Source organism: Centroberyx gerrardi, chromosome 18 (assembly GCF_048128805.1).
Source record: "Centroberyx gerrardi isolate f3 chromosome 18, fCenGer3.hap1.cur.20231027, whole genome shotgun sequence".
Taxonomy (NCBI): Eukaryota; Metazoa; Chordata; class Actinopteri; order Beryciformes; family Berycidae; genus Centroberyx; species Centroberyx gerrardi.
This window is the reverse complement of record NC_136014.1, coordinates 28,755,917-28,774,072: the sequence shown is the minus strand read 5'-3', so window position 1 is coordinate 28,774,072 and position 18,156 is coordinate 28,755,917. Positions and strand designations below refer to the sequence as shown.

Here is an 18,156-nt window from a genome sequence, read left to right as displayed (position 1 = left end):
ATCAGCCTGTTCTGGATCAAACTGTTTTACTGTCTGTCAGTTAAATGACAGTTTAAACTCTCTAAAGCTCCCTGCAGCAACAACAGACAGTCGGTCTGTACCGGACGGTCTGTAGTCTTTTACAGTCAGCTGCAGGATCTCTGCGGAGCGCGACAGGTCACGTGTTCACTACAACTCCCAGCAGCCACTGCGCACTGTGCGCAGCAAGCCGTAAAGCAGCTGATTGACGAGCCGTAACGTTAGCTGGAAAAGGTAAACAGCTGCTCGTTTCTTTGTGTTTTAACAGCAGGTAGCTCCTGACTGATCCACATTTTATTTACTGCAAAATCTTCAGTGTTCCGCGTCTGATCCAATACAGCAGAGTCTGAATCCACATCAGATCACATACTGAGAGATCTGTTAGCCTGTCATACTGTTAGCCTGTCAGCCTGTTAGCCTGTTAGCCTGTTAGTGTTAGCCTGTCAGCCTGCTAGCCTGTCAGCCTGTTAGCCTGTCAGCCTGTTAGCCTGTCAGACTGCTAGCCTGTCAGCCTGTTAGCCTGTCAGACTGTTAGCCTGTCAGCCTGTTAGCCTGTTAGCCTGTTAGCCTGTCAGACTGTTAGCCTGTCAGCCTGTTAGCCTGTCAGACTGTTAGCCTGTCAGACTGTTAGCCTGTCAGCCTGTTAGCCTGTCAGACTGTTAGCCTGTCAGCCTGTTAGCCTGTTAGCCTGTTAGCCTGTCAGACTGTTAGCCTGTCAGCCTGTTAGCCTGTCAGACTGCTAGCCTGTCAGCCTGTTAGCCTGTCAGACTGTTAGCCTGTCAGCCTGTTAGCCTGTTAGCCTGTTAGCCTGTCAGACTGTTAGCCTGTCAGCCTGTTAGCCTGTCAGCCTGTTAGCCTGTCAGACTGTTAGCCTGTCAGACTGTTAGCCTGTTAGCCTGTTAGCCTGTCAGACTGTTAGCCCTTTTATCTGTGTGATTTTAACAGCCAGCTGACAGCACAGCTGGCTCTGTGATCACAGTGTAAATTACTTCATGTTAGACAGATTACATGTGGATCAATAAAGTGATCAGTCTGTCAGTCTGGATGTTGGACAGTGAGGATGCTGCTCAGTGAAACTCTGCTGTCTGGTTCCAGATGATGAAGAGTAAAGCAGATGAGGAAGACTACTGGAACAGCTCCAAGTTTAAAGCTTTCACCTTCGATGATGAGGATGATGAGTTCACCCGGGTGAGACGGATCTTCATCTCTTCATCTCTTCTCTCTGTGGCAGCAGATGGCGCTCTCTCTCTCTCTCTCTCTCCCTCTCTCCCTGTAGCATGCTGCATATTTCAGCTCGCTCTCTTCAGTCTCTGATTGGTCTAACCAAGCTGCAGCAGTGTGGCGCCGCTCAGTGGGCGGAGCCAGGCAGTGACAGCAGGGTTAAAGGCCGCCCGCTGTGGGCGGAGCCAGGCAGTGACAGCAGGGTTAAAGACCGCCCGCTGTGGGCGGAGCCAGGCAGTGACAGCAGGGTTAAAGACCGCCCGCTGTGGGCGGAGCCAGGCAGTGACAGCAGGATTAAAGACCGCCCGCTGTGGGCGGAGCCAGGCAGTGACAGCAGGGTTAAAGACCGCCCGCTGTGGGCGGAGCCAGGCAGTGACAGCAGGGTTAAAGACCGCCCGCTGTGGGCGGAGCCAGGCAGTGACAGCAGGGTTAAAGACCGCCCGCTGTGGGCGGAGCCAGGCAGTGACAGCAGGATTAAAGACCGCCTGCTGCATGGCTGAATGCTGGTCTGGAAGAAACAGCTCAACAAACTGTTCTGGTTTAAAGGATGAGAGTTCAGGCTTTAGGGTTAAAGGGTTCAGGGTTCAGGGTTAAAGTTCAGGTTTTAGGGTTAAGGTTCAGGGTTTTAATCAGATCGGAGCAGAGATCTTTACTTCCGTTCCTGTCAGGAAGCTCAGAACTGCTTTACTCTTAGTTCCTGACTTCCTGACTGATCAACATTTGATTTTACTCAGAACTGTTTCCTGATCAATCGAGTCTCACTCTGAAGTTTGGCTTCATCAGCTGTGAACTGACATCTCATCTGACCAGGAGGAAACATCACATCCCGTTCTGTCCAGCAGCTGGTTACAGTCCAGATGTTTGTGTTGTGTTTGTGTCTGTCAGCTCAAAGAGTCCAAACAGGCAGTGAACAGCATCCGCAGCCTGGTGGAGGAAGAGGAGGATGAAGACGATGTGGAGAAGGTCAGCTGGAGCGGAGAGCCAATCGGAAGTGAGAAGAGTTTCACTGTTCTTCAGACTCAGAAACTGTTCTTCAGTCTCAGATATAGAAACTGTTCTTCAGTCTCAGAAACTGTTTTTCAGTCTCAGATATAGAAACTGTTCTTCAGTCTCAGATATAGAAACTGTTCTTCAGACTCAGATATAGAAACTGTTCTTCAGACTCAGAAACTGTTCTTCAGTCTCAGATATAGAAACTGTTTTTCAGTCTCAGATATAGAAACTGTTCTTCAGACTCAGATATAGAAACTGTTCTTCAGACTCAGAAACTGTTCTTCAGACTCAGATATAGAAACTGTTCTTCAGACTCAGAAACTGTTCTTCAGTCTCAGAAACTGTTCTTCAGTCTCAGATATAGAAACTGTTCTTCAAACTCAGAAACTGTTCTTCAGTCTCAGATATAGAAACTGTTCTTCAGTCTCAGATATAGAAACTGTTCTTCAGTCTCAGATATAGAAACTGTTCTTCAGACTCAGAAACTGTTCTTCAGACTCAGAAACTGTTCTTCAGACTCAGAAACTGTTCTTCAGACTCAGAAACTGTTCTTCAGACTCAGAAACTGTTCTTCAGACTCAGGGTTAATATCTGGAGCGTCTTGTGTCTCTCAGGTATTTCCTGGTCGGTCAGAGAGACGGCGTCCAGAGAGCAGAGTTTCCCTAAGATCAACACCGCACCTTCGCTTCCCAAGAGCAACTCTGGATACTCGCTCAGCTCGCTCTTCAAAGGTAAGGAGGGCGGGATGTCCCGTCAGCAGGAGGTCACAGGTTCGACCCCCTGTGTCCTGCTCCTGCCGCTCAGCCCGACTGCTCATCACTGGACTGGGCCTCAAGCAGCAGCAGTTTGAAACAGCAGTAGAGATATAATGTAATACAGATAGACTGTAGAATATATACATGTACTGTATATTATAGCGACAGATAGACTGTCTAATATTCAGTAGGTTTACTGTGATCTTCTCTCTCCAGGTAAAGCTAAAGGTGGAGGCTTCCAGTCTTTCTCAGAGTGTGAGTATAGTAATATTTTTAGTATACGAGTACACTGAGTATGAGTAATATTTTGCGTTTTGAGTATATGAGTATTTTTTAGTATACGCGTATATTAAGTATATTGACCATGTGAGTGTACACAGTATGACTGGTGTTGGTGTTTTTGTGTTTTAGCGCTCAGCGACTCGTCTGTCAGGCATTACGCTCCAGAGCTCCGGAAACCCAAATCTGAATACAAGGTGAATATCAGACTGGTAATCTGAATATCAGAGTGAGTAATCTGAATATCAGACTGGTAATCTGAATATCAGAGTGAATAATCTGAATATCAGAGTGAATACTATGAATATCAGAGTGAATACTATGAATATCAGACTGGTAATCTGAATATCAGAGTGAATAATCTGAAAATCAGAGTGAATAATCTGAATATCAGAGTGAATACTATGAATATCAGACTGGTAATCTGAATATCAGAGTGAATACTATGAATATCAGACTGGTAATCTGAATATCAGAGTGAATACTATGAATATCAGAGTGAATACTATGAATATCAGACTGGTAATCTGAATATCAGAGTGAATACTATGAATATCAGACTGGTAATCTGAATATGATTGATATGATGATGTCATCTTGTGATGTCAGGATTACATCAGTGATTGGTCGCCTGAGGAGACCGTCCAGAGAATGCAACAAGGAAAGGTAAGATGGGTCTGTAGAAACCTGTCTCACTCTAACAGTAGAAACCTGTCTGTCTCATTCTAACAGTAGAAACCTGTCTCACTCTAACAGTAGAAACCTGTCTGTCTCATTCTAACAGTAGAAACCTGTCTGTCTCATTCTAACTGTAGAAACCTGTCTCACTCTAACAGTAGAAACCTGTCTGTCTCATTCTAACAGTAGAAACCTGTCTGTCTCATTCTAACAGTAGAAACCTGTCTCACTCTAACAGTAGAAACCTGTCTGTCTCATTCTAACTGTAGAAACCTGTCTGTCTCATTCTAACTGTAGAAACCTGTCTCACTCTAACAGTAGAAACCTGTCTGTCTCATTCTAACAGTAGAAACCTGTCTGTCTCATTCTAACAGTAGAAACCTGTCTGTCTCATTCTAACAGTAGAAACCTGTCTGTCTCACTCTAACAGTAGAAACCTGTCTGTCTCATTCTAACAGTAGAAACCTGTCTGTCTCATTCTAACAGTAGAAACCTGTCTCACTCTAACAGTAGAAACCTGTCTGTCTCATTCTAACAGCAGTAATAACTGTAGTAATAACTGCAGTAATAACTAGTAATAACTGCAGTAATAACTGTAGTAATAACTGTAGTATTACGGTTTTTCCCTGCCAGGTGTTTTCTGTAGTAATAACTGCAGTAATAACTAGTAATAACTGCAGTAATAACTGTAGTAATAACTGCAGTAATAACTAGTAATAACTGCAGTAATAACTGTAGTAATAACTGTAGTATTACGGTTTTTCCCTGCCAGGTGTTTTCTCTGGAGAAGTTTCGCTCTCTGCAGGACAAGCTGCTGCTGCTGGACCAGGCGGTCAGCGTGCATGATGGGAACGTCATCACCGCCGTAAACATTCACACTTATATTCACTTTACAAACAACTTTATTAACAATAATAATTACACATCTGTCCAATATAACTGTGTGTTATCTGCTGTAGATTTCTCCTCCAGGAACCAAACAGCAGCTCAGTGTTTTACTCTCTTCCTTCATTTCAGGTTCTAATCTATTTGAAGAAGTCTCTCAGTAAAGGTGAGACTGCTGCAGTGATTCAGTCAGAAACCAAACCAAGCCGCAAAGATTTTCTTTACACGGAGATATCAAACTTCAGCTGAAACCTCATGAAACTTCATTGTTTGAATGTGTGATGTAGTTGATGATTATGATAATGATTGCTGTTTGAAATCCATGTCCTTTTAATGGCATTAGAAAAGCCTGTTGAGATAATCTGTGATAAACTGTGAGGCGGCATTAAGACCAGAGCTGCTTCAAACACCGTGCCGGTTTATCAAGAGCATTTCAATATTTCCAAATTTCCTTTTATCTGTTTCGGTTTAGTCGTTGTTTGAACCCTCTGTGTTTCTGTCCTGTTAAATTTCAGTTGTTGTTTGAACCCTCTGTTTCTGTCCTGTTATATTTCCATCGTTGTTTGAACCCTCTGTGTTTCCATACAGAGGTTTTGTTTCGGGAGCTGGAGTCCAGGCAGACGGCTCTCAGACATTTCATCCACTATCTGACTGAAACTAAAGAGCAGAGACTCCTGATGGAGCTGTTCAGGTCTACAGCTTCTGTTTCTACATCTATACAGTATCTATAACATCTGTTTCTGCATCACTTGGTGAATGGTTCTACCCAGAGTGCCTTGCAGCACCATGAGCCATCAGCTGACTGCAGATCAGTTTTGGTCCTGTAGCGTTTCACAGCAGATCTTCATCTGAATCTGAATCTGACATTAAAAACAAGAAATATCAGAAATTTACAGCCATGTTTTCTACTGTAACACTCCTCCTCCTCTTCCTCTCCTCCTCCTCCTCCTCCTCCTCCTCTTCCTCTGCTCTTCTTTATCTCTTCTTCCTCCTCTTCCTCTGCTCTTCTTTGTCTCTTCCTCCTCCTCTTCCTCTCCTCCTCCTCCTCCTCTTCCTCCTCCTCCTCTTCCTCTGCTCTTCTTTGTCTCTTCCTCCTCCTCTTCCTCTCTGCAGGGCTCTGGGCAGGACAGAGGACATGGCGGTATGTAATATATATACAGTGTATTAGTACACACCAGTAATACACATAATAGGACATCTAGTAGTACAGTGTAGTGGTACACTTGCGTAGTACACATCAACAGTACACTGTAGTAGTACACACCAATACTGGATCAGGCTGATGTCACTTCCTGTCTGTCTCCATGGCGACCGGCAGCTGCTTCAGTATAAAGAACACCTCAGTATTACAGACGAGAACAAGAGGAGGGACTTCCTGAAGAGCTGCATCAGGTACTTCAAAGTACTTCATACTACCTTAAAATACTTCAACTACTGTACTTCAAACTACTTTATACTACCTTAAAATACTTCGGACTACTGTAGTTTACTATAGTCATTGTATTTTACTAACTAGTCCATACTTTTTAAGGTACATGTATGTGAGACATTATACTGTACTGGTTGTACTGTGTTGTACTGGTCAGCTCCCAGTAGAAACCAGTAGAAGACTGGTTGTAATGATAAATGATAACTGGTTATGAAGCAGCCAGCTCAGTAACCAGTAGGTTTACTGGTTTGTTCCCAGTCTCCCATTTTCCCCAGAAGATGCTGTTCATGTTCAGGACCATTTCACCCTGCTGGAGCGGCAGATCATCATCGAGGTGAGAACCGTCTACTGCTATCACTGACCAGTTTAAACCGTTTTAAACTGGTTTAAACCATCTCTGACCAGTTTAATCCCAGTTTAAACTGTGTGTTGTTGTTGCCAGGCGACCGACCGGCAGGCGGAGAGCGGAGGGAAAGTGGAAATCTTCCAGAAGTTTCCCAGACGAGCTTCTATTCTCAACATGCCGCTCATCACCACACTGTACTACTGCTGCTTCTACCACTACAGCGAGACCGAGGTGGGGCCAGTTTAGACCGGTTCAGACCGGTTTAGACCAGTTTAGACCAGTTCAGATCCTCGATACAGACATCTTTAATAGTTACAGACCAATTTCTAATCTTCCCTTTCTCTCTAAAGTCTTGGACAGAACAGTATCTGTCCAATTAACTATCTGTCCTGCAGTCTCAGTCTGTCTTCATGTCTCTCCACAGCAGACTGATCTGTCCTCAGACTCTGACTCTTCTTCTGTTCTTATCCTACTGGATTTGACCGCAGCAGACTCCTAATATACTCCTGCTTGTCTAACAGACAACTAAACTTCGTTTGTCTGTGAGATGCTCAGATTTCTCAGTTGGACAGTGAAGCTCCAGAAGCTCTTATCTGTTTCTCCAGGACCTGCTGGGACAAAATGTCTGACAGACAAACAGTCTGAACTCACTGAGGAAGATGTTTGCTGTAGATTTGTCTGGAAGACGCTCTGATTGGAGGAGTGATGGGGGAGGAGCTTGGTGAAACATGGCTCCGCCCCTCTGTCTGACAGACAGACGCGGGACAGTTTGACAGGAACCTACTGGAAGTTCAGCCTGCTGTATTCTCTAGTTCTGCCACTAGATGGAGGCAGATACAAAGTACTGTCTCATACAAGTACTGTAGTACTGACACTAGTGATACTGATACTGTCTGTCTGTCTGTCTGTCTGTCTGTCTGTCTCTCCAGGGAACCTACAGCAGTCCAGCGAACATCCGTCAGACCTTCAGGGTGACAACCAACTTAATTTCAATATCTATAACATTTTGTCTCAAACAACATTTAGACCATTATGGACAATAAAACTCTCAACTGAAACCCAGGATAATAATAACAATAATAATGATAAAATAAAATCATGCATCCTTGTGTCTCATTAGAATCAGTTCAGGTAGAGAGCAGTGAGGTATCGATCAGTTCATCAATCAGACTGCATCATGTTAATAAGAAAATATCAGCTTGATATTTGGTCACTAACAGCTGCTGACCTTTGACCCCAGATAGCGGAGAAGCAGTACTTTGTGACGGCGTTGGCGGCGCGGGCGAAGCTGAAGGCGTGGCTGGACGTCGACGCTCTGTTCAGCAGCAGGAACTGGCTGGGCTTCAGCAGGAAGAAGAGTCCGCTCAGCTTCCACCGGGTCGTGGACGTCCTGCAGAAGAACAACGCTCCTGTCCAGGTACGAGCCGCCTGGCCCCGCCTCCTGTCCAGGTATGAGCCACTCTGGCCCCGCCTCCTGTCCAGGAACGAGCCACTCTGGCCCCGCCTCCTGTCCAGGTATGAGCCACTCTGGCCCCGCCTCCTGTCCAGGAACGAGCCACTCTGGCCCCGCCTCCTGTCCAGGAACGAGCCCTCTGGCCCCGCCTCCTGTCCAGGTACGAGCCACTCTGGCCCCGCCTCCTGTCCAGGTACGAGCCGCTCTGGCCCCATCTCTTGCTGCTCTGGCCCCGCCTCCTGTCCAGGTACGAGCCACTCTGGCCCCGCCTCTTGTCCAGATACGAGCCGCTCTGGCCCCATCTCTTGCCGCTCTGGCCCCGCCTCCTGTCCAGGTACGAGCCACTCTGGCCCCGCCTCCTGTCCAGGTACGAGCCGCTCTGGCCCCGCCTCCTGTCCAGGTACGAGCCGCTCTGGCCCCACCTCTTGCCGCTCTGGCCCCGCCTCCTGTCCAGGTACGAGCCGCTTTGGCCCCACCTCTTGCCGCTCTGGCCCCGCCTCCTGTCCAGGTACGAGCCGCTCTGGCCCCGCCTCCTGCCGCTCTGGCCCCGCCTCCTGCCGCTCTGGCCCCGCCTCCTGGACAGGAGGAGGCGTTCTGGCCCTCTCTCTAGGTCGTCCTCGGACGAGCCCTCCAGCGGCGTTTCCAGTCATCTCGATCCTCCATGCACCTGGCTGGCTCCCATAGCACCAGTTTGCTGACTGGGAGCTCCCGGTGTCTCTGGCAGTGACCGGCTAGCCTCATTCTCCTGAATGCTATCTTCTCACTCTCTTGGTAACCCCCCATACAGATGCTTGTTGGTAACGTGCTTGTTCTGGTCGATGTTTAGTACTGCACGCAGCGTTCTGGTGTAGCACCCATCCAGGGACTTCACAGCCATATAGGAGAACGGACTCTACAGTCGCAGAGAAGAAGCTGAGCTTGATATGTCGAGGGAGGTTGGAGTTCCACACACTGGCCATGCCAGTTTAAGGTCTTGCTCTGACGAGTTGACCCATGAGCCCAAGTATTTGAAGTCATTGACTTCTTTTAGAGCAGTGCCTCCTGTTGTCTTTAGAGGTGGATGGTCCGGGAGGATGTTGTAGGTGATAACCTCGGTTTTCTTGGCATTTAGCCTGAGTCCAACCCTGCCAGAGTATTATTATTAATATTATGAATATTACTGTGTCCAAGTGTTGTAGGAGTATTATTATGAATATTATTATTATCATTAATATGAATATTTTCCTTTCCAGGTGCTGCAGGAGTACGTGGGTCTGGTGGACGACGCAGAACTGAAGATCAGTCTGGCTCAGAAACATAAATGTCACAACATCGTCATTAATGTGAGACTTCTTACACTGATATTACATTCATATTAGATTGATACTACACTGATATTAGATACATATTGGATCAATATTGGACTGTCATGATGATTGATTGGCGTTTCTCTGGGCCAAACAGACCTACCGAGACCTAAAGGACCGGCAGCTGTTGCTAGGATACCGGGGGAAAGTGGGGCGAGGTTCAGTGGAGGAGAGGAAGATCGACGAGCTGCTCAGCAACTCGGTGAGGAGGGAGGGGGGGAGTTACCCCACTGTTGCCCCTCTGTTACCCCACTGTTACCCCACTGTTACCCTGACCTGTTGCACCACTGTTACCTGACCTGTTACCCTGACCTGTTACCCCACTGTTACCCTGACCTGTTACCCCACTGTTACCCTGACCTGTTGCACCACTGTTACCTGACCTGTTACCCTGACCTGTTACCCTGACCTGTTGCACCACTGTTACCTGACCTGTTACCCTGACCTGTTACCCTGACCTGTTGCACCACTGTTACCTGACCTGTTACCCTGACCTGTTACCCTGACCTGTTACCCCACTGTTACCTGACCTGTTACCCTGACCTGTTACCCTGACCTGTTACCCTGACCTGTTACCCTGACCTGTCACCCCACTGTTACCTTGACCTGTTACCCTGACCTGTTACCCCACTGTTACCCTGACCTGTTACCTGACCTGTTACCCTGACCTGTTACCCTGACCTGTTACCCTGACCTGTTACCTGATCTGTTACCCTGACCTGTTACCCTGACCTGTTACCCTGACCTGTTACCTGACCTGTTACCCTGACCTGTTACCTGACCTGTTACCCTGACCTGTTACCTGACCTGTTACCCTGACCTGTCACCCCACTGTTACCCTGACCTGTTACCCTGACCTGTTACCCTGACCTGTCACCCCACTGTTACCCTGACCTGTTACCCTGACCTGTTACCCTGACCTGTTACCCTGACCTGTTACCTGACCTGTTACCCTGACCTGTTACCTGACCTGTTACCCTGACCTGTTACCTGACCTGTTACCCTGACCTGTCACCCCACTGTTACCCTGACCTGTTACCCTGACCTGTTACCCCACTGTTACCCTGACCTGTTGCACCACTGTTACCTGACCTGTTACCCTGACCTGTTACCCTGACCTGTTACCCTGACCTGTCACCCTGACCTGTCACCCCACTGTTACCCTGACCTGTTACCTGACCTGTTACCCTGACCTGTTGCACCACTGTTACCTGACCTGTTACCCTGACCTGTTACCCTGACCTGTTGCACCACTGTTACCCTGACCTGTTACCCTGACCTGTTACCCTGACCTGTTACCCTGACCTGTCACCCCACTGTTACCTTGACCTGTTACCCTGACCTGTTACCCCACTGTTACCCTGACCTGTTACCTGACCTGTTACCTGACCTGTTACCCTGACCTGTTACCTGACCTGTTACCCTGACCTGTTACCTGATCTGTTACCCTGACCTGTTACCCTGACCTGTCACCCCACTGTTACCTTGACCTGTTACCCTGACCTGTTGCCCTGACCTGTCACCCCACTGTTACCTTGACCTGTTACCCTGACCTGTTACCCTGACCTGTCACCCCACTGTTACCTTGACCTGTTACCCTGACCTGTTACCCCACTGTTACCCTGACCTGTTACCTGACCTGTTACCTGACCTGTTACCCTGACCTGTTACCTGACCTGTTACCCTGACCTGTTACCTGATCTGTTACCCTGACCTGTTACCCTGACCTGTCACCCCACTGTTATCCTGACCTGTCACCCCACTGTTACCCCACTGTTACCCTGACCTGTTACCTGATCTGTTACCCTGATCTGTTACCCTGACCTGTCACCCCACTGTTACCTTGACCTGTTACCCTGACCTGTTGCCCCACTGTTGCCCCACTGTTACCCCACTGTTACCCTGACCTGTTGCCCCAACTTACATTTGTTGGTTTGAATCTGATCTTCACTTCAGAAACTAACAGAAGATTTTGTCTTTTCTCTCACAGCAAATCCGATGGAAGAACTGATGTTGAAGAACTGATTGAACATGTCAGTGAATGTTGGACTTGATTTGAACTGAAATCAACAGTTTGACCCGTTTGTCTGATTCTCTGTTGATATGAAAAGAAGAAGAAGAGTCTAGTCTTAGAGACAGACTCGGTGCCACAGCATGGATGTCTGTTCGCTCCAGTCAGCATGTTCACAAAGAGGAGCGCTTCATTTGTCTGCCTGCAGCGCGCTGGGCGGAGTTTCCTTTCTGCCAAAGCCATGTCAGTCCTGCAACTTCAACATTCCCCAGCCAACTTCACATTTTATAAACATGGAAGAAAAACTACTGTAAAAATAAAAAATGTTAAGTTTTAACTGTGAACTGTCTGTTGCTTTACTTGTTTTTGGTCTGTTAATATAGAACCTCCTTGGTCTGGTCTAGTCCAGCAGGAAGTGACCTCTGACCCCTGGCATCAGTCACATCACTCACTTCTGACCATGCTGTGACAAGTTTAAAATGAAATCTTGATAAGTACTACACTTTATATCAGCACTCAGTGTTGAAATCAAAAGTCAATATGGGCGGTGAGGACCTGTTTGGGGCCACGCAGAGATTTATCTTTTTCCTGCTTCACTCCTTCATTTAGAGGAGAAGATAGAAGTAAAGAAACCAAAATTAAACTAAAACCAGCAGTCAGTTAGCATAACTTCACAGTTTAACGTCACTAACAGTTTAACTTCACTAATCGTTTAACTTCACTAATCGTTTAACTTCACTAACAGTTTAACTAACAGTTTAACTTCACTAACAGTTTAACAGTTTAACTTTACTAACAGTTTAACTAACAGTTTAACTTCACTAACAGTTTAACAGTTTAACTTTACTAACAGTTTAACTTTACTAACAGTTTAACTAACAGTTTAACTTCACTAATCGTTTAACTTCACTAACCGTTTAACTTCACTAACAGTTTAACTAACAGTTTAACTTCACTAACAGTTTAACTAACAGTTTAACTAACAGTTTAACTTCATTAACAGTTTAACTTCATTAACAGTTTAACTTTACTAACAGTTTAACTAACAGTTTAACTTCACTAACAGTTTAACTTTACTAACAGTTTAACTAACAGTTTAACTTCACTAACAGTTTAACTTCATTAACAGTTTAACTTTACTAACAGTTTAACTAACAGTTTAACTTCACTAACAGTTTAACTTTACTAACAGTTTAACTAACAGTTTAACTTCACTAACAGTTTAACTTCATTAACAGTTTAACTTTACTAACAGTTTAACTAACAGTTTAACTTCATTAACAGTTTAACTTTACTAACAGTTTAACTTCATTAACAGTTTAACTTCATTAACAGTTTAACTTTACTAACAGTTTAACTAACAGTTTAACTTCACTAAAAGTTTAATTTACCTAACAGTTTAACTTCACTAACAGTTTAACTTTACTAACAGTTTAACTTTACTAACAGTTTACCTAACAGTTTAACTTCACTAACAGTTTAACTAACAGTTTAACTTCACTAACAATTTAACAGTTTAACTTTACTAACAGTTTAACTAACAGTTTAACTTCATTAACAGTTTAACTTTACTAACAGTTTAACTAACAGTTTAACTTCACTAACAGTTTAACTTTACTAACAGTTTAACTTTACTAACAGTTTAACTAACAGTTTAACTTCACTAACAGTTTAACTTTACTAACAGTTTAACTTCACTAACAGTTTAACTAACAGTTTAACTTCACTAAAAGTTTAATTTACCTAACAGTTTAACTTCATTAACAGTTTAACAGTTTAACTTCACTAACAGTTTAACTTCACTAACAGTTTAACAGTTTAACTTTACTAACAGTTTAACTAACAGTTTAACTTCACTAACAGTTTAACAGTTTAACTTCACTAACAGTTTAACAGTTTAACTTTACTAACAGTTTAACTAACAGTTTAACTTCACTAACAGTTTAATTTACCTAACAATTTAACTTTACTAACAGTTTAACTAACAGTTTAACTTTACTAACAGTTTAACTAACAGTTTAACTTCACTAACAGTTTAACTTCATTAACAGTTTAACTTTACTAACAGTTTAAGTAACAGTTTAACTTTACTAACAGTTTAACTAACAGTGTGAAAGCTGTTAGTTTACTGGCTGATCCAACACTGAACATCTATAGCCGCCCACGAGTACGCTACCCCCTGTTACAACTACCAAACTTGCCGGATTCCCATTCATCTCAGCGGGCCCAGTATTTGGGCCGGTACCGCTATCGTCTGACTCCAGCATGCCACCACTCACCTCTCCATCCGGGTGTGACAGTTGTCTCCGCTTGACCCAAACCATCGCCGAACTGCAAGGACGGATTTCCACCCTCTACCAGATGAGAGATGAAGAACAGTTCATAGAGTCCCTGGTTACTGTGGGTGCCGCTGCCTCCGCCCTAGCTGAAGCGGAGCTGGACTCCACTATCCCGGATGCCCAACACCCGTCCGAGGACCTCTGGCTGCACCAGGGAGCCAAACCGAAGAAACCGGTAAGCTCCACTCCATCGCTGATGCCCTGGTCCATAGTCCATAGGAACAGCCGGGGGAAAAAGTCACCCCCCCATCCTCCTCCTCCCTGTGCACTCAAACTGACCAACAGGTACAACATCCTGGATGAGCAGGATTTCCCCCCACTGTCTGGAGACTCCCATCCAAACTCCTCGCAGTCATCGCCCAGCCGCGCACCAGTGCCCCCTGGTCTCCCGGCACTGTCTGACCGCCCGGCAAACCCCTTTGCCCGCAGATCGCGGCTGCTTGTCACTCCTGCTGAATCGGCTGGAGGTCGCAGCGCTCCCCGGGCTACGACCACCTCCTCATCCCGTAAACCTTCACCCCGCCCCCCTACATCTCTGATCATCGGTGACTCAATCATGAGAAATATCAAATCAAAATCCGCTGTGACCCATTGCTTCCCAGGTGCCAAAATTGAAAACATTTTGCAGCAGATCCCGTGTCTTCTCAGTAAGCATCCATATGTTCAAAATGTTATCGTCCATGTTGGCACCAACGACACAACTAAGCAGCAGTCCGAAGTTTTAAAACACGATTTTAACCGCCTTTTAAATGAACTTAAGAACTGTGGAAAGTCTGTCTTTATCTCGGGCCCAATCCCCACGCTGGGCCGAGGTATAGGACGCTTTAGTCGGCTGCTATCTCTCCATACGTGGCTACAATCAGCTTGCTTATCACACGGTCTGTTTTTTATCGACAATTTTAATCTTTTTTGGGAACGAGCTTCCTTTTTTAGCAGAGATGGTATCCACCCCAGCTTCCATGGCACACGTGCACTTTCAGCAAACATTTTTCATGCAGTTACTACAGCCTCACGTCACTGACTGACCGCTACTCGCTCCACGGACTGCACACCGGTCACTGATTGCTCTTCTTCGTCCCCAGAGACCTCTTCACCTCCTGTTTGTACCGCCAGCTCCCCCTACAGCCCAATTAACTCTTGTGACAATCCAGAAAGCCTCTCTATCATCCCAGTTATAATCAATAATAGACCACCACACAAACGCTATAATGCAGTATGCAAAACCTATTCTGCAAAACCTACTGGCCTTTCAACATCAAAAAATGTAGTGCAAATCAGCATGAAGAAGCTTGATTCTGCACCTTCCACATCCTCCTCAGATGATTTGAAGTTTGCATTATTGAACATTAGATCGCTATCTAGTAAGAGTTTTTATGTTTGTGATTTTATTTCTCAATATGGTCTACATTTTCTATTTCTTACTGAATGTTGGCTCTCGTCTACTGCCTCAGCGACACTTATTGAGGCTTCCCCCCCAGACTATAGCTTTTTATTTTCTGCTAGACAAGGCAAGAAAGGGGGTGGAATAGCAACCATCTTTTCTAACTTGTTCACCTGCACCGAATGCACGTTTGGAGCTTTCTCAACCTTTGAATATTTAGCCATGGCTATCAGAACTCAACAACACATTCTTGCATTAACCATTTATAGACCCCCAAAGCACAATTCTAATTTTCTATCGGAGTTTTCTGAATTATTATCGATTGCTCTTGTCAAATATGATAGAGTAATTCTACTGGGTGATTTTAACTTGCATGTAAATGACTGTTCAGATTCTAGAGCAATGGAATTTATGGACCTTGTTACTAGTCTAGACTTTACCCAACATGTAAAGAATGCCACTCACAACCGTGGAAATACACTGGACTTAATTTTTACAAAGGGTATTGATGTTGATGTTTCATCTATTCTACAGGTTCCAGTTTCTGATCACTCCTGTGTCTTTTTCAATGTTTCTCTCTGTACTCCAAGTAAGTGTTCAGAGCCTGATACATATACTTATCGCCGTATTGACAGCAATGCTAGGTCTATACTGGCTGAGTGTTTACCTGATATACTTGACTCCTGTAGTGCAAATTCTGATTCCCTTAATAGTCTCACAGACAATCTGAATAGTGCCTTACTCAAAACGCTTGACTCTGTCGCTCCTCTTACAACCAGAAAACGCACTCGGATGAAATCAGCGCCATGGTTTTCAGATGACCCGTGCACTCAAACAGATTTGTAGAAAACTTGAGCGCAGGTGGCGTATGACAAAACAAGAGATTTCTCGCCTTGCCTGGGTTGAGAGTTTTAAGAAGTATAAACGTGCACTCTCAGCCGCTCGGACAGCATATTTCTCCCACTTGATTAATATTAATAAAAATAATCCACGGTTTCTGTTCAATACTGTTGCTAAACTCACACAGAATACCCCTGCTAAGAGCTCTTCATTCAAGGCTGATGATTTTCTGAACTTCTTTACAAATAAGATTGACTCAATTAGAAATAAAATCACTGGTCCACACTCTTCTCAGAATGACGGCTGTGAACTCTCCAATACTTTGATGGATGCAGACACTGTGACTCGGACCAACTGCACTCTTTCACAGTTTGAAATAATTTCCCCTGAGGCCTTTACCAGCCTGGTAACTGCTTCCAAACCTACAACCTGCATATTAGACCCTATACCGTCTAATCTTTTTAAGGAACTGTTTCCTGTTTTAAATAGTCCTATTCTTAATATTATCAATAAGTCACTTTCCGTGGGCTCTGTGCCCTTATCTTTTAAAACTGCCATTATTAAACCGCTGCTCAAAAAACCTAACATTGATCCACAAATTCTAGACAATTATAGACCAATTTCCAATCTTCCTTTTATGTCGAAATTACTTGAAAGGGCTGTCGCTGATCAACTTACTGCCTACTTATCCAACAACAATCTTTTTGATAAATTTCAATCTGGCTTTCGGTCCGTCATTCTACTGAAACTGCCTTGACCAGAGTTGTCAATGATCTACTAATTACTCTTGATTCTGACTTAACATCATTGCTGCTGCTTCTTGACTCGAGTGCAGCTTTTGACACCGTGGACCACAGCATACTTCTAAACCGCTTGGAGAAGCATATTGGTATCCAGGGGACGGTGCTTTCATGGTTTCATTCATATTTATCAAATAGAACTCAACGTGTAAGTTACAATAATACAATTTCTGAATTTTCTGAAGTAAAGTCTGGTGTACCCCAGGGATCGGTCCTTGGCCCTATGCTCTTTTCTATCTATATGCTTCCCCTTGGTGACATAATTTGCAAATACAGTGTTAATTTTCATTGCTACGCTGACGACACACAGCTATATGTACCTGTAAAGCCAAATGACCTTTCCCAACTCCTAAATTTAGAGGCATGTCTATCAGAAATAAAAAAATGGATGGGTTTGAACTTTTTGCTGTTAAATGCTGATAAAACAGAGTTATTAGCTATTAGACCAGCCAAATATAGGCATTTGTTTGCGAATTTGAGTGTTAACATTGATGGCTGTATTATCTCTGAAAGCTCAACCATCAAAAACCTTGGAGTGATTTTTGATTCTCGTCTGACATTCCAGTCTCATATCAAGGCTATTACCAAGACAGCATTTTTTCATCTTTGTAATATTGCTAAAATCCGACCTATTCTATCATTGCGTGATGCTGAAACTGTAATCCATGCATTTGTATCTTCCAGACTTGATTATTGTAATGCTCTTCTCTCTGGTCTTCCTAGTTGTGCTACTAGAAGTCTTCAGCTTGTTCAGAATGCTGCAGCTAGAATCTTGACAAAGACTAAAAAATGTGATCATATAACCCATTCTGGCCTCTCTTCACTGGTTACCAGTGCAAGCTAGAGCTGATTTTAAGGTTCTTCTTTTAACTTCTAAGGCTTTGCATGGACTTGCACCACCGTACTTATCTGAGCTAATTATACCATATATCCCGGCACGCCCTCTTCGCTCTCTCAGTGCTGGTCTCCTGGTCATTCCCTCAGCTAACAAAAAATCAGTTGGCTTCAGAGCATTTGCCTACCGCGCCCCTTATCTGTGGAATGGACTTCCATTACATGTTAAAGAAGCAAGCTCAGTCGAAATATTTAAATCAAGACTGAAAACCCACCTCTATTCGCTTCATTATAGTCTACCCTAGAATTACAACTTCAGTCGGGTCTATCACCTTTTTAAACATCCTTTTAACATTGATGTTTTCAATGTGGTTGTTTTATTTTAACTATTTCATTTTTTTTTTGCTGTATGTTTTGTCCTATGTATTTTTTTTTTAATTGTAAAGTGTATTGGGACCATGCTTCATGGTGATTCTGCACTTAAATAAAATTGATTGATTGATAATAATCAAATCAAATCACTGGTACTTAGTCTGGTTAGTTTCCAA

At 44.4% G+C, this 18,156-nt stretch overlaps 1 protein-coding gene and 1 long non-coding RNA gene across 2 annotated transcripts; one reads left to right on the top strand and one right to left on the bottom strand.

Moving 5' to 3' along the window:
* Window positions 1-217: 217 nt before the first annotated feature.
* vipas39 (VPS33B interacting protein, apical-basolateral polarity regulator, spe-39 homolog) lies at window positions 218-11,751 on the top strand. Its single transcript, XM_071902949.2, has 19 exons — window positions 218-252; window positions 1,114-1,206; window positions 2,125-2,230; window positions 2,847-2,963; window positions 3,204-3,242; window positions 3,399-3,463; window positions 3,876-3,932; window positions 4,717-4,809; window positions 4,962-4,995; window positions 5,418-5,520; window positions 5,943-5,970; window positions 6,148-6,221; window positions 6,517-6,592; window positions 6,701-6,835; window positions 7,534-7,575; window positions 7,845-8,021; window positions 9,290-9,379; window positions 9,501-9,605; window positions 11,394-11,751. The coding sequence occupies exons 2-19, from the start codon at window positions 1,114-1,116 to the stop codon at window positions 11,412-11,414; spliced, it is 1,455 nt and encodes a 484-aa protein (XP_071759050.2). The 5' UTR covers window positions 218-252; the 3' UTR covers window positions 11,415-11,751.
* LOC139914601 (uncharacterized) lies at window positions 6,133-6,516 on the bottom strand. Its single transcript, XR_011784779.1, has 3 exons — window positions 6,390-6,516; window positions 6,290-6,341; window positions 6,133-6,245 (listed from the first exon to the last, which is right to left on the bottom strand). It is a non-coding gene; the product is annotated as an uncharacterized LOC139914601 (long non-coding RNA).
* Window positions 11,752-18,156: the final 6,405 nt, after the last annotated feature.